Here is a 20731-nt window from a genome sequence, read left to right as displayed (position 1 = left end):
GTTTGTGTGTTTTGAGTGAGGCACAGTGGTACACATCTAGCAGGCCAGCACTCTGGATTGAAGGTAGGAGATGAAGATGGGAAGATGTCTAGATGAAGGCCAGCACTGGTCACCTAATAAACAGTCCTAAGAACTAACAAAGGGGAGTGACTGGGTGGCTCAGGGCTCCTGCTGCTCCTCCAGAGGATCGGGACTGGGTTCTCAGTACTCATATTGAGCCGCTTACAAATCCCTGTAACTTCCGTGACAGGGGAGTCCTTTTCTGGTGTCAGATATTGCAAGTGTACTGTAGCTTGGACTGTAGCTTGGTACATTTTAAAGCTTGAGCTGGAGTGAGTGTTCAGAATTCCAAGTAATGCCCACAATGTCATGGTCAAAGTTGGCAAGAAAGATTGTTTACATCTATTTTCTTTATCATTTTATGTTTTCCAAAGTATTTGTATTTGTAAAGTACATGTATTCCTCATGTATTTGTCCTTGTTTTGTTATGAGAATAGTGTCTTACAATGTAGGCCAGGCTGGCCTTGAACTCAGTCCTGCCTCAACTTTCTAGTAGCTGAGTTGTAGGCATACACAGGCTTTCTTATGTCCTTTAAGGAATTGTAGAAGTTGTAGGTGGGCATGATGTGACTTGCCTAAAAACCTGGTACTTGGAAGGTAAAGCTAGTAGAGTCAGATTCAGGGTTGTCCTTGATGGCATATGGAGTTCAAGGCCAGTCTGGGCAACATGGTGAGACCCTGGTGTGTTGTTGTTGTTGTCGTTGTTTTAAACAAAACAAAACCAGGGAGCTTGGTGAGATGGCTCACTAGTTAAGAGTCTTTTGGAGAAACAGTTTGATTCCTAGAATGCACATGGCTGCTCATAACCATTTGTAACTTCAGTTCCAGGGTTTCTTTTTTTTTTTTTTTTTTTTTTTTTGGAGCTGGGGACCAAACCCAGGGCCTTGCGCTTGCTAGGCAAGCGCTCTACCACTGAGCTAAATCCCCAACCCAGTTCCAGGGTTTCTTAACCCTCTTCTGACCTCCACAGACACCAAACATGGAAGTGATGCACACATATACATGTGGTCAAAACATCCATACATGGACTGGAGAGATGGTTCAGTGGTTAAAAGCACAGACTTCTTTTCTAGAGGTCCTGAATTCAAATCCCAGCAACCCCATGGTGGCTCACAACCATCTCCAATGAGATCTGATTCCCTCTTCTGGTGTGTCTGAAGACAGCTACAGTGTACTTATATATAATAAATAAATCTTTAAAAAATCCATACACAAAAAATTAAAATATAAAAAAAGCAAAAACACATTGTTTAAGTCTTTACAGTAGTAGATGAGTTCATGTGTTTACAAAGCTACTGTAGCCGCTTCTGAGACCACACGCACCCTTGAGTGCTGCTCTTTGTGTTGCTTTAACAGGATATCTAGTGTAGGCAATAAATAAAGAGAAGAGGGCACTGTCCTGGGATTGACATCTGCTCGGCTTTGCTCAGGGCTGTTTGGTGGATGGCGTCACATGGCTGCATGGTGACATGGTACCTGGTCACATGGTGTATGGTCACATGGTATATGGTCACGTGGTCACATGGCAAAGATGTGTATGAGTGTATCTTTGTTCTTTTATTTTTTAAGAGATGGGAATCTTGGTATGTTTTCCTAGGCTGGCCCTGAACTTATGGGCTCAAGTGGTCTGCCTGCCTCAGTCTCCTTGAGATTGGGGTTACAGACTTATATGGCTATGTGTAGTGAGAAAAATGCACTCAAAGGGGAAAATCAGAGAATGCCCTTGAAAAAATCGTGCCATCAGGAGCTGTTCTCCACTGTATTCCTTTCTGAGTGTGGAGCCCCCTTTCATCTTGTATCTGACTCATTTTTCAAAAATTCTCCTGTCTGAGTTGCCAGTAAGGTCCAAACACACAGTTTTTGGGGAGACTCCCCATTGCAGAACCACTGCCCTTGGTTTCCTGGATTAACATTTGGGGATTCTGGATATTATTTTCCCTCTCTGTCTGTGAGTCCTGGAACAAACAGTCTTTGACACATAAGTGGCTTTAACAGAGATCATTTGTCATTAGTTCCTTTCTTTGTAAGGAGGAGGTCCCGGGTGACCTGTACTGATGACTTCGCTGAAACTTCACCAGGTGAACAGTATTTACAGCTTTTCACAGGCTTTTATAGTTAACTTTTCATTACTGAATCTGCCTTTGCACCACGATCAGACATTAATGGAAGTCATTTGTTTTATTTTAGTGATGTCCTTGCATTGCCTATTTTTAAGCAAGAAGAGTCAAGTTTGCCTCCTGAAAATGAGAACGAGATCCTGCCTTTTCAGTACGTCCTCTGTGCCGCCACCTCGCCAGCAGTGAAGCTCCACGATGAGACCCTGACCTACCTCAATCAAGGTCAGATGCGTTCTCACTTGCATGGGAGACTGCTGGGTCTATGCTATGTGACGTGTGCCTGTATGTCAGAGATCAGGCATGGAATGTGGCTTGTCAACTAGACCCTTAGGTGACACTCAATCTGTGTTCCCAACTCCTTGATCTGCTGCCCATTTCCAGCTCAGGTTCCTCGGTTCTCCCAGTTGGTGTCATTCTGCCTGCCTGTCTGTGTTCACTAGTCACAGGCCCTGGACAAGCCGCTGGACTTCGGTCTCACTTTTCTTGTCTGTAAAGTGGATTGACAGTAACTTAGTAAGGGAAGTTGTGTCTATTACACGTGGCAAGATGTGAAAGTGCTTAGCACGGTGCCCACCCAGCTCTAGTCGGTGATAGCCGTGTCACCGTCTGCACTCTGTAGCTGTGTTCTTTCTGAGTTGAGATAAGTGAGTCTGAGTAGGCTTGACTTGTAATTACTTTTCTTCTAGGACAGTCTTATGAAATCCGAATGCTAGACAATAGAAAACTGGGAGAACTACCGGAAATCAACGGCAAGTTAGTGAAGGTAAAACAGGCAACATATTTTGTAGATTTTAGGAGGGGAGTATGTTTAGTTTGGTTTTATTTTATTTCATTTTTTTATGATTTATTTATTTTATATACATACATACACACATATATATATATATATACACATATATATATGTGTGTGTGTGTGTGTGTGTGTATATATATATATATTACACTGTGGCTGTCTTCAGACCCATCAGAAGAGGGCATCGAATCCCATTACAGATGGTTGTGAGCCACCATGTGGTTGCTAGGAACTGAACTCAGGTCCTCTGGAAGAGCAGACAGTGCTCTTACCACTGAGCCATCTCTTCAGCCTCTTGGTTTTATTTATTTATTTTTATTTTTGTTTTTATTTTGTTTTTTTTTTTTTCTTGATAAAGTCTTGTTGTATATTCTAGGCTGGCCTTGAATTCTGTATCCTGCCTCAGTTTAGTATAGTGTAATGCTGGGATTTCAAAAATGCACCATCATGCATGTCTGGGATCTTTTTTTTCTGTTTCATGTTCTTTTGGATCCTTGGAGGCAGGGATTAATGATATATTTTTCTGCCACCATTGCCTGACAGATCTTTGGGGCCAGTGTAAGCCTCTCTGTCCTCATGGATTTAAATTAATGATGTGGCTGTGCTTGTGTACACATGCCAAGGACTGAGTGTGGCGGTCAGAGGACATCTTGAGGGGGTCACTTTCTATTCATTCCTACCATGTGGTCCCATGGACTGAGTTGGTGGTCAGTCCTAGAGGTAAGCATCTTTACCTGCTGAGCCTCCCACGGCTTCTCAAGAGCTGTAGAAGCAGCAGGCTTGGAAGTCCCTGTTCTGGACAGCTTCTTGGTGCATTGTTTGTGGTGGCATAAAATCAACTCCTCGAGGATTTTAATTCGCATGTGTGTGTGTGTGGTGTCTGTGTATGTGTGTGGTGTGGTGTGTGTGTGTGTGTGTGTGTGTGTGTGTCTATGTGTGTGTGTGTGTGTGCATGTGTGCGTGTGTACCAAAGCTATAGCCTAGTACATGTTGGGCAGGTGCTTTATCACTGAGCTACATGTGCCCCCAGCTGTTAAATTTCTGGTTCTTTGGATACCTGGCCTTGTAACAAAACCCAGAAACTTCGATTGGTTTCTGTCCTCTATGTTATTACATCCTGAGTGTAAGAAGAGTCTGCAGCAGCTTTTCTGGGGTTTTCTGGGGGCACGTGTCTGCTGAGACCTGTGTGGTCCAGTCTGAAGATACAGGCAGCGCGTGAGCCGATGGCGTCTCTAGCAGGACAGACAAAAAGACTGACTGTGCTAAACTGCATCACCCAGGACGATCTATCGAGTGAAGGAGACTTACACTCTCTGTCTGTAAACTGAAAATAACTAGAAAAACTGACAACCTCAGCAGTCACACTGATGGATAGAGGCTTTTGTTTCTGATTGTTGTGCACAGTAAATGGAGAACTCAGAGGGTGCAGGAGTGTTAACAGCAGCTGTAAAGGGGTGGGGAGCTGGGCAGCTACCTCACAAAGTGAGAGGAGCATAAGGACAGTGGCCGGAAGCAGCTGTGACCCCTGGGTCTACAGGTTGTGCATAAAACTGGTGTGTGTGCACCTGAAGGGTTAGGCTGGGTTACCTGTGTGTAGAGAATCCCTCTCTAGGCTGGCAGGGTGGCTCAACAGGGAAAAGTGCTGTCCCCAAGAGCAGGTGACTTGAATTCTATCCTTGGGACTCACCCACCCACATGGCATAAGGAGAGACTGTCTGTGGCGAGCATACACTCCCCCAGTAAATAAAGAAGTACATATAGTAAGACTTACAGAAGCAAAGAGTGAACCAAACAAATGCCAGGTGGTGGTGCACACCTTCAATCCCAGTACTAGGGAGGCAGAGGTAGGCAGATCTGTGAGTTTGAGGCCGGCCTCTACACAGTGAGTTCTAGGACATCCAGGGCTACACAGAAACTCTGTCCATAAAAAAAGTTATTAGGGCGGGATGCGGGGCGGCCCAGGAAATTTTAGATTGTGTCTAGAAACCAACTAGCATCAACTCTGTTAGTTTTCCTGGTGGGAACTGGTTTTCTGGCTGCATGCAGACTGACATTGTCCTTCTTGTAGAGCATCTTCCGTGTAGTGTTCCACGACAGGAGACTGCAGTACACTGAGCACCAGCAGCTGGAGGGCTGGAGGTGGAACCGGCCAGGAGACAGGATACTGGACATCGGTGAGTCGAGCTGCTGCTCCGAAAGCACCACGCCTCTGGTCCTGAGGGTTGGTTTCCCTGCTTGTCGTTCCCTTTGATTCGTGAGCCTCAGAAGTTAAGTTAGCAGGACGTTGAGGTTTTCCCTAGGCGTAAGAAAACCACCTGTGAGGGCAACGTCAGGAGGAAGTAGGACGTGGGCAGGAAGCTCCAAGGCAGTTGAAGAACAGTTTTTGTTTGCACTGTGGTGATGTAAAATGTGTTTGTGTAAATATGTAAATACGTGTTTGTGTGTGTACTGTAAACCCTCTCCCACTGTACATGGAGCGTTGAATAATAGTAAGTGCATTGCTTCATCTACTCTAAGTCATGGCTTTTCATTCCACTTTCCCCAGCCCTCATTAACCACTGTCCTGCTCTGTCACTCTACTCCAGGGACCTCATTCAGTGTCTGTCCTCTGTGACTAGCTTCTGTGAGTTAGCATGGTGACCTTTGAGATCTCGTCATGTTGTAGCATACGTCAGGATTCCTTTCCTGTAAGGCAGAACAGTGTTCACTGTTTATCCACTCAGCTTTACCCTCCGGCTCTTTTCAGTAATGCTCCTGCACACGTGGACATGGTGGGGTCAGTAGTGCTCCTGCAAACGTGGACATGGTGGGGTCAGTAGTGCTCCTGCACACGTGGACATGGTGGGGTCAGTAGTGCTCCTGCAAACGTGGACATGGTGGGGTCTGTTCCAGTCTCTACTTTGGTTTATTTGTCTGCAGCAAGATCTCATTCTGTGGCCCAGGCTGGCTGAACTCATGGTGATCCTCCTGACTCTGTCTCTTGAGTGCAGTCTCTTGACATGAGTTGCTGCTCTCGATGCTTCTGTTCTATTACTAAGAAGAGGGAGTGCTGGGCCGTGTGCAGCTGTTGTCAGTCTTCTTTGAGAAATGCCTGTAATACTTTTTACCAGTGGCCTAAGGTCTCTTCGTGTGTGACAGTATCTGGTCCTTCCTTCTTTGTGGTGGTGGGTATAGAATCCAGGGTCTTGCACGTTAGTCAAGCTCTACAGCTGACTTACGGATGACCTCAATTGTTTTATTAAGGATTTATTTTATTACTATTACTATTATTTTTCAAACACAGTCTTACTCTGTAGACCTAACTAGCCTGGAACTTGTCATGCAGACCAGGCTGGCCTTGAATTTAGAATAATCTGTCTAGCAAGTATTGGTATTTAAAGTATGTTTAACCATGCCTGGCTGATTTATTTTAATTTAAATTTTTATAGTTGTTTTATGTATTTGTTTGTTTATTTCATTTTTTCAAGACAGGGTCTCACTGTGCAGCCCTCCCTGGCTGTCCTGGAATCACTGTGTAGAGCAGGCTGGCCTCAAACACAGAGATCTGCCTGCCTCTGCCTCCCAGGTGCTGACATTAAAAGTCTATACCTCCATGCCCAACTTACTAGTTTTGTTTTTCTTTTCTTTGTTATTTTATGTGTATAGATCTTTTGTCTGCATATATGTTCATGCAAAACATATCTGGTACCCAGAGAAGCCACAAGAGGTTTTGGATCCCCTGGATCTGGAATTGCAGACTTGTAAGCTGCTAGTAGGTGTTGGGAATTGAACTAGCAGCCTTTCTTGTGGGTTTAGGGATTGAACTCAATAGTCAGGCTTGGTAGTAAGTCCCTTTCTTTCCTAGCTATGCCATGTGGCCACATAGGAGCCATCATAGCAACCTGACTGGTATTGAATCCAGTCCTTAGGCTTCTGCCTTACAAGTGCTGGGGCTGCACAAATACACCCGCCACACACAGAGCGAGTTTTCCACCGGTCGAGGTGTTTATCTTCTGTTTTGTTATCTTAAATATTGTTTTCCCTAAGTGATAGGATCTTGGCAAATACAGTCTGCCTCTCTCTCTCTCTCTCTCTCTCTCTCTCTGTGTGTGTGTGTGTGTGTGTGTGTGTGTGTGTGTGTGTGTGTGTGTGTGTGTTAGGTCCTGTGTCTTTGTTCTACGGTGGTTACTGTTTGCAGTTGATAAGCATAATAGTGTAACTGTTACAGACTTTGCCTGAGAAAACACTGGTTATCATACAGATAGTCTAAGATCTTTGTGATACGACCTTAGGAGACATAACTGCCAGGCAGTATGGTCCTCCTTAGTGCTTCCTTGCTTGAGTTCCTGATGTGGGACAGTGGTGTAGCAGTTCCACAGCAGCACCAGGACTGCCACCCAGGGTTATAGTCCTAGTTTTTGTTGTTATTGTTTACTTTTTCTTTTTCTCCAAGACAGGGTTTCTCTGTGTAGCCCTGGCTGTCCTGGAACTGGCTCTGTAGACCAGGCTGGCCTATAATTTAGAGAGATCCACTGCTTTTGCCTCCTGAGTGCTGGGATTAAAGGTGTGTGTCACCACCGCCAGCCCTGTATCCCCAGTTTTGATGTTGATAATTGAAAACAGAAAGTGGTGTTTGAGTTAGGCCATGTGCAGTATACAGCCTGTGCACCTCTCTTCAGTGTAGTATTTTTATTGTGTCACAGTTTATGTTTTCTCAGAGTCTGCACTGATCTGAGTCAATTCTTCCTCTGACTATGATGCCCTAATTCATGTAGAGACACAGTCCTTGTGATGGGCTTTCTGGCAGTAATGCTAAGCAGAACTTAATATAATTTAAAATTTTCTGGTTCTAGTTCTCAAGATAATAAAAGTAGGAGGATTGTGAGTTTGAGGGTAGTGTAGGCAGTATAGTTAGATCTTGTATCAAAAAATTTTTAATTTTGATATTATAGCTAGTATATAGACTTAATCTACCACAATCAGTTGCTTTTTTTTTTTTTTTTTCCTTTTTTCTTTTTTTCGGAGCTGGGGACCGAACCCAGGGCCTTGCGTTTGCTAGGCAAGCGCTCTACCACTGAGCTAAATCCCCAACCCCGCTTTCTTTTTTTTTTAAAGATTAATTTATTTATTATATTTATATTACACTGTAGCTGTTCAGACACACCAGAAGAGGGCATCAGATTCCTTTACAGATGGTTGTGAGCCACCACGTGGTTGCTGGGATTTGAACTCAGGACCTTTGGAAGAACAGTCAGTGCTCTTAACCACTGAGCCATCTCTCTAGCCCCCAATCAGTTGCTTTCTTAAAACCACGGTAGCCACTGGCATGGTGGCACATGTCTATAGTCTCAGCTACTCAAGAAGCTGAGGCAGGAGAATTACTTGAGCCCAGGCATTGCTTCGAGACCCCCATCTTAAAAACAAAACAAAGAAGCCCTCAGAATTGTTCAGTGCTTCCCATTGTGTTTCCCAGATATCCCAATGTCTGTGGGTGTAATTGATCCCAGGGCCAATCCTACCCAGCTAAACACAGTGGAGTTCCTGTGGGACCCTGCAAAGAGGACATCTGTGTTTATTCAGGTAAGGCACTGCAGTTGTCACAACAGTTGTAAAGCCTGCCTGATACTGCAATGAAGCACAGTGGGGCTGCAGGTGCAGCTCAGCTGTAGAGTACTTCCTTAGCGTGTGTAAAGCTGGGCAAACCTGCTGTGGGGTGCACACCACAGATGTGGGGGTGCACACCACAGACCTTGGTGCTTGGGTAGTAGAGGCAGAAAGATCAAAGTTATATGGTGCATTTAAGGCAGTCTGAGTTATGTGAGCTGGTTCCTAAAACAAGTAACAGTAAAAATAAGGTATATTAAACTTAACATTGTTTTTGTGCAGGCGGACATGGTAGTGCATGCCTTTAATTACAGTACTAACAAGTATCTATGAATTCAAGACCAGCCTGGTCTACATATCGAGCTCCAGGGTAGCCAGGGCTACATAGAGAGACCTACATCTCAAAACAAAAAGCAAAGGGAGCACACGAGTGTGCGAGAGATTCAGAGTCCTTGTGCACAAGTGCACACTAAACACACATTCTTGTACTGAGGTGCACCTCTGTTTTTCTGGATTCTAGCCTCTCAAGTTCAGGCTTCTCAGTATGAGGAGTTTTGAATTGTTCTTCTAATTTTCCAGTTATTTACTTAAATCTTACTTAAATGTTTGCTGTTGGCTGCATAATATACCATTCTTTGATCATAGATAATTTGCCCAACAATTATTTAACATGTAAATTGTTCTATTTTTTCATCGTTATCCACAAAGTTATTTTGAACATGCTTAGACATAAAGTTTGATTTGCTTATGTGATTGTGTCCTTTAGGCAAACTCCTTTGTTGTTGTTGTTGTTTCTGTTTCTTGAGATGGGGTTTCTCTGCCTATGCCTGACTCTCTAGAACTCAGACCCACCTGCCTCTGCCTCCTGAGTGCTGGACTAAAGACATAGGCCACACTGCCCTGCTTATTTCTAATCACCTCAGCCAAAAGTTCGTTAGTTGCCTTTGGGTTGTCACTGTTAATACTTTGTGTACATGATTTTAAGACCTTGAATAACACATGGTCCCTTGGAATAGGAGTAGTTTTTGAAATATTTATTTTTAGATTATGTGTATGTGCCAGAGGTATCTAATCCTGGCTGGTGTGAGCCATCTGCTGTGGGTCCTGAGAACTGAACTTGGATCCTCTGAAAAAACGAACAGTCGATGCTCTTAACTGCTCAATGGTCTGTCCAGCCCGCCCGCAGGATTAGTGTTTGAGGCTTAGAGTCATTGAGCAGTTATCCAGAGTTGACCAGCAAATCTCCTGTACACCTGACTGCCTGTCTGCTGTGTTCTGAGCCTGACCGTGCCTCCTTTAAAGACTGGATGAAGCTCCTGGGCATTGTTTGCGTGGCTCCCTGACCTCAGAGTCAGTGCCTTTGATTCTTCATAGCAGCCTTTTCCATGAGGCAGGGTCTTTTTTTTTTTTTAAAGATTTATTCATTTATAATATATAAGCACACTGTAGCTGTCTTCAGACACACCGGATCTCCTTACAGATGGTTGTGAGCCACCATGTGGTTGCTGGGATTTGAACTCATGACCTCTGGAAGAGCAGTCGCGTGCTCTTAACCACTGAGCCATCTCTCCAGCCCGAGGCAGGATCTTGATAGTTATTAGTTCTTGACATTCGTGAATTGCTAATAGGTCTCCAACTTCCTCCATTGGTGAGAGATGGATGGGATTTAAGGGATACTGGCAGCTGCATAGCGAAGGTCTGGCCTGTGCACTGATGCTTGTTGTCGCTTCCCTTCAGGTGCACTGCATCAGCACTGAGTTCACTATGAGGAAGCACGGTGGGGAAAAGGGGGTGCCCTTCCGAGTGCAGATCGATACCTTCAAGGAGAACGAGAATGGAGAGTACACGGAGCACTTGCACTCGGCCAGCTGCCAGATCAAAGTCTTCAAGGTGTCCGGCTGTGCGCTGGCCTTAAAACCTGTTCTGTCTGTCTTGTCTGTCTGTCTGTCTGTACTCACTGTGTTGACCAGGCTAACCTTGAACTCAGATCTACCTGCCTCTGCTGGGAGTTAGAGGCATGAGCCACCACTCCCATCTACAAGCTCTTAGTCCTTCTGTTTTAACATGAGGTGACTTGGTAGTGAATCAACTGGTCTGTTTTTTTTTTTTTTTTTTGGTTCTTTTTTTCGGAGCTGGGGACCGAACCCAGGGCCTTGCGCTTCCTAGGCAAGCGCTCTACCACTGAGCTAAATCCCCAACCCCAACTGGTCTGTTTTTAAAACTGCAGATTGTCTGAGCTAGAGGCAGTGAGACAACCTCTGAAATACATCTTGATGTGGAAGGGTCTGAAAATCCAAAACAACCCACGAAGGCACACAAGTCCAGCAAAGCAAACTCTTTATTTGAATTAGGCTGCAAAAACTGACTAGTCAGGACCAACAGCACAGACTCAAACTAACTCATTCATTTTAGTTATGTATTTAAGCAGATGACAAGAATTAGTTCTGCTCGGACCACTACTGATCAGTCAGGGCTGCAGATGAGACTCGGAAGCTGAACTGTGATCCCAAATCACAATGCCTGAAATCCACAGGCATCTGGTGACTTGCCTAGCATTCGTGTCTCAGTTTGCCAATCAGGATGTCAGTTACTGTCTATGTGTCTCTTTCTGCCAGAAAAGACCTCTCCTAGAGAGGTCTTGGGAGCTTAAAACTTTATTTGATCCCTATTTAGAATGGGAATTTTATTCAAAATGACTTCAGTTTGGTTTCTTCTTACAAATGTAGTTCACATGGAGTTTGGTATGGGGGTAACAAGAACTTGTGTGCCGTGGGCTAGACTGGATTCTTGTTAAAGCCTGTTGAACTTGTAAGCCCTTCTATATCACAGAAGTCACGCAAAGTTGACTGATTAGGTACAGTAATAGTTTGTGTTTCTGTTTATTGATTTTGTTGTTTTGGGACAGTTGTTAGACAGTGGCTTAGAAGTAGCCTAGAGCTGCCTCAGGTTTACTAAGCAAACAAGAATGGCCTTGAACTCCTGATATTTCTGCTTAATGCATCCACGTACTGGGACTATCAGCACGGTCACCACCCTAAGTGTTGCGGCTCATGCCTGTGACTCAGGCCTGTAATCTTAGCACTGGAGACACCGAGGCGAGATCGCTGCGAGTGCATAGCAGTGTGAGCACATCTCAAGTGAGGCGGCACACAGCAGGGTGGGTCTCCCAGTTCACACGGAGGCTGGAAAGAGGGGAGGGTGGGGCTGCATCTCCCTCTACTCCTACCCTGAGTCCCTAACCTCCCTCCGGAGGCCACTGTTGTCACTTTGCTGCACGTGCTCTCGTTCCTGTTCTTTGGTGAGCATGCATGCACAGGTACACACACTCTCCTTTGGAGCGTGAGCGGGGATGTGTGGGTTGTCTTGAGAGTTGATCTGTGTTCAGGTAGCTCTGTGCTTCAGAGGTCTCTCCACCTATTAATCTCTCCAACTAGCTCAAACGTTTAGACATCCCATTTCAGACAGTGTGGGGGATGCATGCAGCCTCTATGCTCGTATACACATGTACATTCTATATGTGACTATTTAAGTGTTTTTTAGTATTTCTGGGTTAGAGTATAAAGTCCTTCCTTCCTTTGTTCCTTCCTTCCATCCTTCCTTCATTTATTGATTCAAGATGAGGTTTTTCTATAACAGCCTTTGTAGACCAGGCTGATCTTGAACTCAGAAAGATCTGCCTGCTTCTGGCTCTGGAGCCCAGGGATCAGAGGTTGAATTTAAAGCAACGTATTTCTCATTTCAGCCTAAAGGTGCAGACAGAAAACAAAAGATAGATAGAGAGAAGATGGAGAAACGGACGCCCCATGAAAAGGAGAAATACCAGCCTTCTTATGAGACAACCATACTCACAGAGGTAAGAGGATGTCAGTTCACATGTGCATTCTCAGTCATTTATTCATGCTTTTATTCTATGCTGCTTACGATTAGACATTGTCACTGAGCTGCAGTCCTGCACGCGCACACACACACGCACACACGCACGCGCACACACACACACACACACACACGCACACACGCACACACACAAGTCCAGCCAGCTTGGTCTGAACCTGGTTCTGAGCGTACTTCCTGATTGTAGAAGGTAAGCACAAGTGACGTGAGGGAGCTTAGTGGAGCGCTCGACAGAGATTGGTGCTTTCTTGTTGCCTAAGTCTTCCTTTCTTTTCAGTGTTCTCCGTGGCCTGAGATCACCTACGTCAGCAATTCCCCATCGCCTGGCTTCAACAGCTCCCACAGCAGTTTCTCTCTTGGGGAAGGGTAAGTCTGGGAGGCAGTTGGATTATGTCTGTACTAAATACAGGCTCTTTTACTACATTTTCATCAGCAAGGTCTCTCCAAAGTAGTGCTTCCAACTGGCCAGTCTTTGACGAACGTTTGTACTGGCTGAGGTTTGGATCCTGAAAAAAAATGGAGTTTTAAGTAAAAACTTCCCCCTCAGACAGTATCAGGTAGAATCAGACGGTGTTGGGTCCCAGCTCCTGGGTAGAGTTTAGTGCTCAGTGGTAGTCTGGGTTCTTGGTCCACCATATCTTGTATCTTTGTGGGTTTTTCATGCTTGGTGCTTGCATCAGAGGATGGGAACTGAGTTGGAAGCAGGGCTGCACAGGAAGGCACAGTTTGATGGTGTGTTGTTTCTTGGTAAGAACACCTGCAGAATATGTAGCAAATGTGCAACTTGGTCTTCAAATGGGTCCCAAATAACTGGAGTGGGGCTGTGCCTAAAGCAGTTGCCTGTCTGTGGGATGTGTTCTTCTAGCTGGGCTGCCTCGTCTGCCTCAGTGGGAGAGGAAGCGCCTAGTCCCACAGAGTCTTGATGTGCCAGGGTTGGGGGGGGTCCACTCTCAGAGAAGAAGGGGGGGAGGACTGTGGGAGGGAGTGAGCGGGATGAAAAGTGAAATAAATAAATAAGATTTTAAAAAAGAATAACTGTAAAACCCTGAGGTGTGGGTATTTGGCTGTCATGCATTAGTTCAGCCTTGGGTTTGGTCTTCAGCATCACAAGAAACACAAAAAAGGAGCCAATTGTTTGGCTTTAGATTTGGTTTTATTCTGTGTTCAACCTACTTTTTTATTAATGATTTATTTATTTTATGTATATGAGTGCACTGTCGCTGTCTTCAGATGCACCAGAAGAAGGTATCAGATCCCATTATAGATGGTTGTGAGCCACCATGTGGTGCTGGGATTTGAACTCAGGACCTCTGGAAGAGCAGTCAGTGCTCTTAACCACTGAGCCATCTCTCCAACCCCCTCAGCATACTTCTTAAAAGGTGTAAAAGTAGCTTAAAAGTTTGAAAAGTAACAGTTAAGAACCAATACCTTTTCTTTTTGTATTAGTTATAAAAGGAATACATCTGTTTATAACCCTGATGCCATTTCTAAATTTGAATATCAAGCTTAAATTTTTCAGCTGCAACAGAAATGAAGAAAGGGTTTTTTTGTTTGTTCAAGACTGAGTCTTGCTGTGTATTTCTGTCTAGCCTTAAGTTAAGGGGAGCCCTGAGTTCACAGCAGTCCTGCAGGCTCCCTAGTGGTGGCTTATAGATGTGCCCTGCCATTATCACACCAAGTCTCTCCTTTGTATGTTTGGATATGAGGTTTTAGCTGTGTTTCTAAGATGGCCTTGAACTCCTGGAGCCAAATAATCCTCCTGCCTCAGCCTCTTGGCTGACTACTGGCACTGTATTTGCCCTAAGAAGAGGGGTTTCTTGTTATCCTTAAGGCGGTTCTGCCCGGTAGGAGTTGATTTTAAGGGTTGTGTTTTACTTTTTTGTTTCTCAACTTTTTCTCTCAAAGAAAATAAACACAACTGGTTGGTGGTAGCAGGCTTTTAATTCCAGAATTTGTGAGGCAGAGGCAGGCTGATCTCTGCGTCCAAGGCCAGCCTGTTTTACAGAGCCAGTTCCAAGACAACTAAGGCTACACAGGAAAGGCGTAGTAACAAAACGATGGGGATTGTGGGGAGTTGGCAGGCAGGCAGGCAGGAAACTAGCTGAGTGTGATGGTGTAGGCCTTTAGTACCAGAATCTCGGGAGGCAGAGGCAGGAGGATCTCTGGGTTTGAGACCATCCAGGGCTCTGTTATTCGGGGAAACCCTGTCTTTAAAAACCAACCAACAATCAAAAGAAGCTTTAAGAAAAATGGAAAGTGTGGAGATAAATGTTGAATCGCAAATTAGCACTAACTTTGAATCAACTTTAGCAGTTCTGGTTGGGGAGCTAGAAATTTGGATAAGTGGGTAAGAGAACTTACCTTTCAGTCATGAGAACCAGAGTCTGGATGCCAGTACCCATGAGGTACAGCACACATCTCACAAACTCCTGTAATGCTAGCTCCCAGGAACCTCCACATCTAGGTACATATGCTGACATGTATCTTGGAATACTCTCTCAGACACGCATGCATACGCGCACACACGCTTGCTCTCTTACTCGCTCTCTCGAGCTAAGTAAGCAAATCAGAAGTGACTTGGGCTGGCAGGGTGGCATAGCCAGAGGGTGAAGTGCTGCCTCTCAAGGCAGGTGCTCTCAATCTGGGTCCCCTGGAGCCCGCATAAGGACGGAGGGAGAGCTGTCTGCCATACTGTCCTCTCATTGCATCACACCACACCATTATGTCACACGTACAACAGTAATAAATCAGAATTTAAAAACAAACATGAAAGGTCTGGAGAGATGCCTCAGCAGTGGCTGCTCTTCTGAATGACCCAGTTCAGTTCTCAGCACCAAATGGCAGCTCACAAAAATAATAGTTTTTCAGAACTGAAGTGGTGCAGGGGAATTGCAGTTGCTAGCACATGCTAGAAAAGAACTCAGTTCAGTTCCCAGGACAGCAAAATAGGGGCTTTTGTTGTTTGTCTTTGGTTTTTTTCTTTTCTTTTTTTTGGAGCTGGGGACTGAACTCAGGGCCTTGCGCTTGCTAGGCAAGCGCTCTACCACTGAGCTAAATCTCCAGCCCCTTATCTTTGGTTTTTTAAGACAGGATCACATTATGTAGCCTTGACTTCCCTGGAACTGGCTATGTCGACCAGGTGGGCCTTGAACTCCTAGAGATGTGTAGGTTGATGTCATTATGCAGGTGAAGGTATCCTGTCATTGGATGAGAAGGAAGGATGGGTGGGAGAAAAGTTTTAGAGAGGCAGAGGAGGCAGGAGCGAGAGAACGCAGCTGAGACAACATGGTGGCAGATGTTAGGATTCTTCTCTGCGCACAGACACAGGTTGTTAGGACTGTTCTTAAGGGATGGGTGTGTACAGGATTTTGTGCTGTCTAGATGGGCAAAGTATATCTAATCAATTGGATCAGAGGTTATTGTGTGCTGTATTCTTTCTTGTGGCGACTTAATTGAGTCCACAGTAAGAGAGCCTCACAAGATAGGCGGTCTCTGTATGAAACTGGGGTGGCATCGACCCGCCTTGGGAACTAGATGGGAGATTGCTAAAGATTGCTGCCCGGGCTCAGAGAGTAGTCGTGGGCAGTATGAGATGGGATGGAGCTTAGATGATGAGACTGAGATGAAAATATCCCGCAGATGCCATGTGGTCCTACGGTGCCAGCACTGGCTCAGGATAAAAAAAGCCCTTTTATACTTTTACAACAGAGATCCACCTGCCGCTGCCTCCCAAAGTGCTGGTGTTAAAGGTGTGAGCGATCCTGTGCAGCCCAGGGTATGATCACAGTGCACATTTTCTTCTAAATCTTAAGTACACGAGACTGTTGATATGTTTAATATGAGAGTGATATGTACTAGGACGTTTATATTCCAGTATCTTTTTTCTTTTTGAACTGAGAGCCTCATGCATCCTAGGCAAATGTTTATGTAACCTGAACTCCTTCTCTCCCCGCAGAGATTTATTACGCCGGTGATAACTTATAATTTACTCTGTCAGTTTCTATTTATTGAAATTGTGATCCTCAGGGTTTTTTTGGTTTTTTGCTTTTTTTTATCTTTATTAACTTGAGTATTTCTTATTTACATTTCGATTGTTATTCCCCTTCCCCGTTTCCGGGCCAACATCCCCCTAACCCCTTCCCCTCCCCTTCTATATGGGCTTCCCCATCCTCAGTTTTTAAAATACATTTCAAATGACATAGTTTCTTCCCTTCCCCTGAAGTCTCTGAGTTAATTAGCACACGGCTTAAGTATTGGGTCAAAGAAGAGTGTTTTCAGACACAGTAGAGAATTCTCTGAGCTCTCTAACTTGAGAGTTATCATGACAATGAATCATGAGGTGACATACACAGAGTGCCCTGAACTCACCCTTCATCTTCACTGTCTCTCCTTAGAAACGGCTCGCCCAACCACCAGCCAGAGCCACCCCCTCCAGTCACGGACGTAAGTCTAGAGCCAATGTCAGTTATCTGTAGTGTGTAGGAGGGCTGTTGTGGTGACTGATTCTGTCACACTCACTTCACAAATGCTTCCTGAATTTCATCTCTGACCTGGAGATGTACGAAGGACTAGAAACAGGCAGGACCTTGAGGTATTTTGTTTGTTGTTTATAGGCTTCACTGTGCAGCCCGGGCTGACTTAGGACACATTCAGTGGCTGTCCCACCTCTGCCTTCCTGCACAGGGTTCCAAACGCACGAAGTGTCACTCCTTTTCCTCCTCCTCCTCCTCTTTCCTGAGGCTCTCATTTGTTTCCCAGTCTGTGTAGTGTGACTTCTCACATAGCTGCCACTACCCGGTTTGATCCTTGAACAGAAAGAGCTTTCAGTCTGATAGTGAAGTATCTCTTGTGGGTGGAGAAGACCCTGTGTGATAGAAACAGTTCGGAGCCACTAGCTAGTGTGACTGTGGAGTGTGGAAGGAGGAAGTGGTTGTGTGTTTTCCAGTGAGGTAGCAGATGAATCTACTCACATACCAAAGAATGCATTCTTCCTTCAGAACCTCTTGCCAACAACCACGCCTCAGGAAGCCCAGCAGTGGCTGCATCGAAACCGGTTTTCCACGTTCACGAGGCTTTTCACCAACTTCTCAGGTTAGATTACCTTTTCCTTCAGCCTTCTCCAGCATGGGGTGTTCATGTGCGTCTCAGGTCCTCTCAGTGTCCCACATGGAATGTGTCGGGGAACATTTCAGACTTCTCAGCCAGCTGTAATGGTCCTATGAGTCCTTAAAGGAAGCAGCTTTTCATTGGAACTCATTTAAGCTTTTAAATGTTTTTTTCTATATAGCACTCTTAAATGTGGTTTGGTGGCACACACCTCAAATCCCAGCATTTTTTTTTCTTTTTCTTTTTTTCGGAGCTGGGGACCGAACCCAGGGCCTTGCGGTTGCTAGGCAAGCGCTCTACCACTGAGCTAAATCCCCAACCCCAAATCCCAGCATTTAAGTGGGAGGCAGATGCAGGTCTGTATGAGCTCAAGGCCAGCTGGGTCTGCCTAGTGAGTCCCAGGACAGCCTGACTCTGGACACAGACAGACAGACGTCTTTCATCTGATCCTTTATCAAGGAACAGATAGACCCATCCCTGATACCACTGTACATATTACTTACACAATACGCTTTTATGCAGCCTTCTGTGAACATCTGTGTGGGAACGTATAGTTGATAAGATGTCCTGTTTTGAGGGCTTCCATCATCTATGTAACAGAAAGGTCCAGTCAGAAGGAAATGCACTAGATAAGCACACACAGAAGTGTGTGAGGTGAGACTGCAGGGGGCTGGTGTGAGCCTGTCAGACTGTGGAAGGGTATTTCAGACAGGAAAGCAATTCCTGTTCAGCACAGTCAGGCTGAAAGCATAGGGTTGGGTGGAGAAGTTAATTGGCTGAGAATCGAGACAGAAGGTGAGGCAGAGGCCAGGCTACAGGCCTTTATCTGCTGTAGACATAACAGACTGTAGACTGTAACATACTGCTCATGAGGGGATGACTGTCACATCCTGAGGAGTCTTGGAGTATTTGCCTTTATCACTAACTGTGTTTCTGTTTATCCCAGGGGCAGACTTACTGAAACTAACTAGAGATGACGTGATCCAAATCTGTGGCCCTGCAGATGGAATCCGGCTCTTCAACGCATTGAAAGGCCGGTGTGTACCTACTGTTCAGATGCCAATGAGAATGGATTTTAAATGAGTTAATGTTCAGGAATTTTTCACAGTACTCTGCCCAAATAAGTATGTCCTGTCAAAACATTAGAAGGAAACTTGTAATCAGTGGGTAAAGACATATGGTTAAAGGAAAGTCCTAACTCTGAGAACTGGTCCACCCTCCCCCCACTGTATACTGATGTGTGCCCTCCTACATACACAGGGACACACACAGACGTGCACATAGCGTCTGTATATCAGGAACTGAATTCTAGTGGCAAGAGCCTTTACCAGCTAAGCCGTCTTGCCTACCATATAGTAATATTTGTAAGTAAACAGCTTATGACCCTGACCCTCATGTGAAACAGTTACTCTTGCTTCTTGGATATTTCTAACCATTGCTCCAAAGCTCACAAGCTCCAGTGACCGCAGGAGCTACTTGATCCTGTAAAGGATCGACAATCTAGGGTTTAGTGAAGCCTTGGGAGAACAAGGTCTCGGCTAGCAATAGTGTTCTCTTACCCTCTCTCCCCACTCTTCCCCTTCTCCCCTTTTCCCCCTCTCCCCTTCTCCCATCCCTCTTAGTGCTGAGAATAGAACCCAGGGCCTTGAGCTTGCTGGGCCAACAGTCTGCTCCTTGGCCAGAATTTAGAAGCTTAAATGGTGCCTCCTGTTGCAACGAGTCATCATAAACAAACAACAAAGCCCACGGTTGCGAGATAAGGAAACGAGTAACTTGCTTTTGGCCCAGGCATTAATAGATTTCCTTTGTGTAAAGCTGATGGTCCTTTTTCTTCTCCACATAGGATGGTGCGTCCAAGGCTGACCATTTATGTCTGTCAGGAGTCGTTGCAGTTGAGGGAGCAGCCACAGCAGCCGCAGCCGCAGCAGAAGCAGGAGGACGGAGATTCAAATGGTACTTTCTTTGGTAGGTTGTTCTGGGCAGAGCAGGCGGAAAGGAGATGAGATGACTCATGGCTGGTGTGAGAGTGGGACCAGCACAGCATTAGCTGGAGTTCTAGAAGGACTCTAATCCATACATGTTATGTGCAGTACTTTTTATATGCTTGACTTATTGAAACCAGTAATATCCATGGTCTGTAGATTTTCATGTCCTCTCCAGCGTTTAGAAGAGGGAGTGACTAGGCTTGTGGAGTAAGTGTTCACATGGTTCACATGGAGAAAGGGAAGCTGAGGCAGGATCTGCAGCAGGTGGTGTGGTCTCTGAGTCTCTAGAGATGTAATCCGCCTTTGCACTGACTCCTGTTCTTTCTTTTGCAGTGTACCATGCTATCTATCTAGAGGAGCTGACAGCTGTTGAATTAACAGAAAAAATTGCTCAGCTTTTCAGTATTTCTCCTCAGCAGATCAGCCAGATTTACAAGCAAGGGCCGACCGGAATCCATGTGCTCATCAGCGATGAGGTCAGTGTCTCCGTTCAGTTGAATGACCAGCCCACAGTTTGTTAGGGCCTGTGGCAGTGTGAGAGCTGTTCTGCCAGGGTTGAGTGTGTTTCTACACAGAGGGTTAGCTGTTTAATTTTAATTCTTTTTAACAGATGAATGGTCTTGCTATTTTGGCCTGACTGACCCTGCACTTGTGGGTTCACATGATCCTCCTGCCTCAGCATCCTGACAGGGTATCTGGGGCTGTTGGTATGAACCACTGTGTCTGGCTTAGATGTTGTTGCTTACTTACTAGTTCTTAAAAATTAGAGTAAGGTTGGGGTGTTAATGCACCCCTGGAGCCCTAGTACAGAGAAGTTTAGGCAAGATAGTGAATGCAAGTTCATCTCTGGGTATGTGGTAAGTTCAAGGCCCATGTAACCCATGTGAGATGATCTGCAAAAAAAAAAAAAAAAAACAAAAAACCCAAATAGGCAAAGCCAAAAACTGGAGAGGGAGATGTGGCTCAGCAGTTATGAGTGTTTACTGCACAAGATGAGGACCAGAGTTCAGATTGTAGAACCCATGATTTTCAGTTAAAAAGGATGTGCCCCCCCCCCAAATGCCTTAGCCCCAGCGTGGGAAGGGCACTGGGGCTTGAACTCTGCCAGCCTACCTGGTGGGACCGGACCAGGAAAGGAGACCCAGCCTGCCTTACCAACAAGGGGGGGAGCAATGGACCAGGAAAGGAGACCCCGC

The 20731-nt window shown here is 45.4% G+C and overlaps 1 protein-coding gene across 6 annotated transcripts in view; it reads left to right on the top strand.

Moving 5' to 3' along the window:
* The window catches only part of Tfcp2 (transcription factor CP2), a 42223-nt gene that overhangs the window by 14258 nt on the left and 7234 nt on the right, over window positions 1-20731 (top strand). For 2 of the 6 annotated variants that reach the window (XM_006242341.5, XM_017594895.3), the window contains 12 exons: window positions 2248-2399; window positions 2864-2940; window positions 5039-5144; window positions 8423-8529; window positions 10291-10443; window positions 12296-12406; window positions 12722-12810; window positions 16839-16887; window positions 17442-17535; window positions 18497-18587; window positions 19394-19515; window positions 19869-20011. In XM_006242341.5, the coding sequence (XP_006242403.1) occupies window positions 2248-2399; window positions 2864-2940; window positions 5039-5144; window positions 8423-8529; window positions 10291-10443; window positions 12296-12406; window positions 12722-12810; window positions 16839-16887; window positions 17442-17535; window positions 18497-18587; window positions 19394-19515; window positions 19869-20011 (1294 nt within the window). Of the gene's footprint in view, window positions 1-2247; window positions 2400-2863; window positions 2941-5038; window positions 5145-8422; window positions 8530-10290; window positions 10444-12295; window positions 12407-12721; window positions 12811-16083; window positions 16888-17441; window positions 17536-18496; window positions 18588-19393; window positions 19516-19868; window positions 20012-20731 lie in introns of those variants that run through there. The other 4 variants (XM_017594896.3, NM_001134714.2, XR_010052986.1 and 1 more) reach the window with 3 other exon arrangements.

The sequence above is a fragment of the Rattus norvegicus genome, chromosome 7 (genome assembly GCF_036323735.1).
Source record: "Rattus norvegicus strain BN/NHsdMcwi chromosome 7, GRCr8, whole genome shotgun sequence".
Lineage (NCBI taxonomy): Eukaryota > Metazoa > Chordata > Mammalia > Rodentia > Muridae > Rattus > Rattus norvegicus.
Note: the sequence above shows the minus strand (reverse complement) of the source record. Positions and strands in the feature narration are given on the sequence as shown.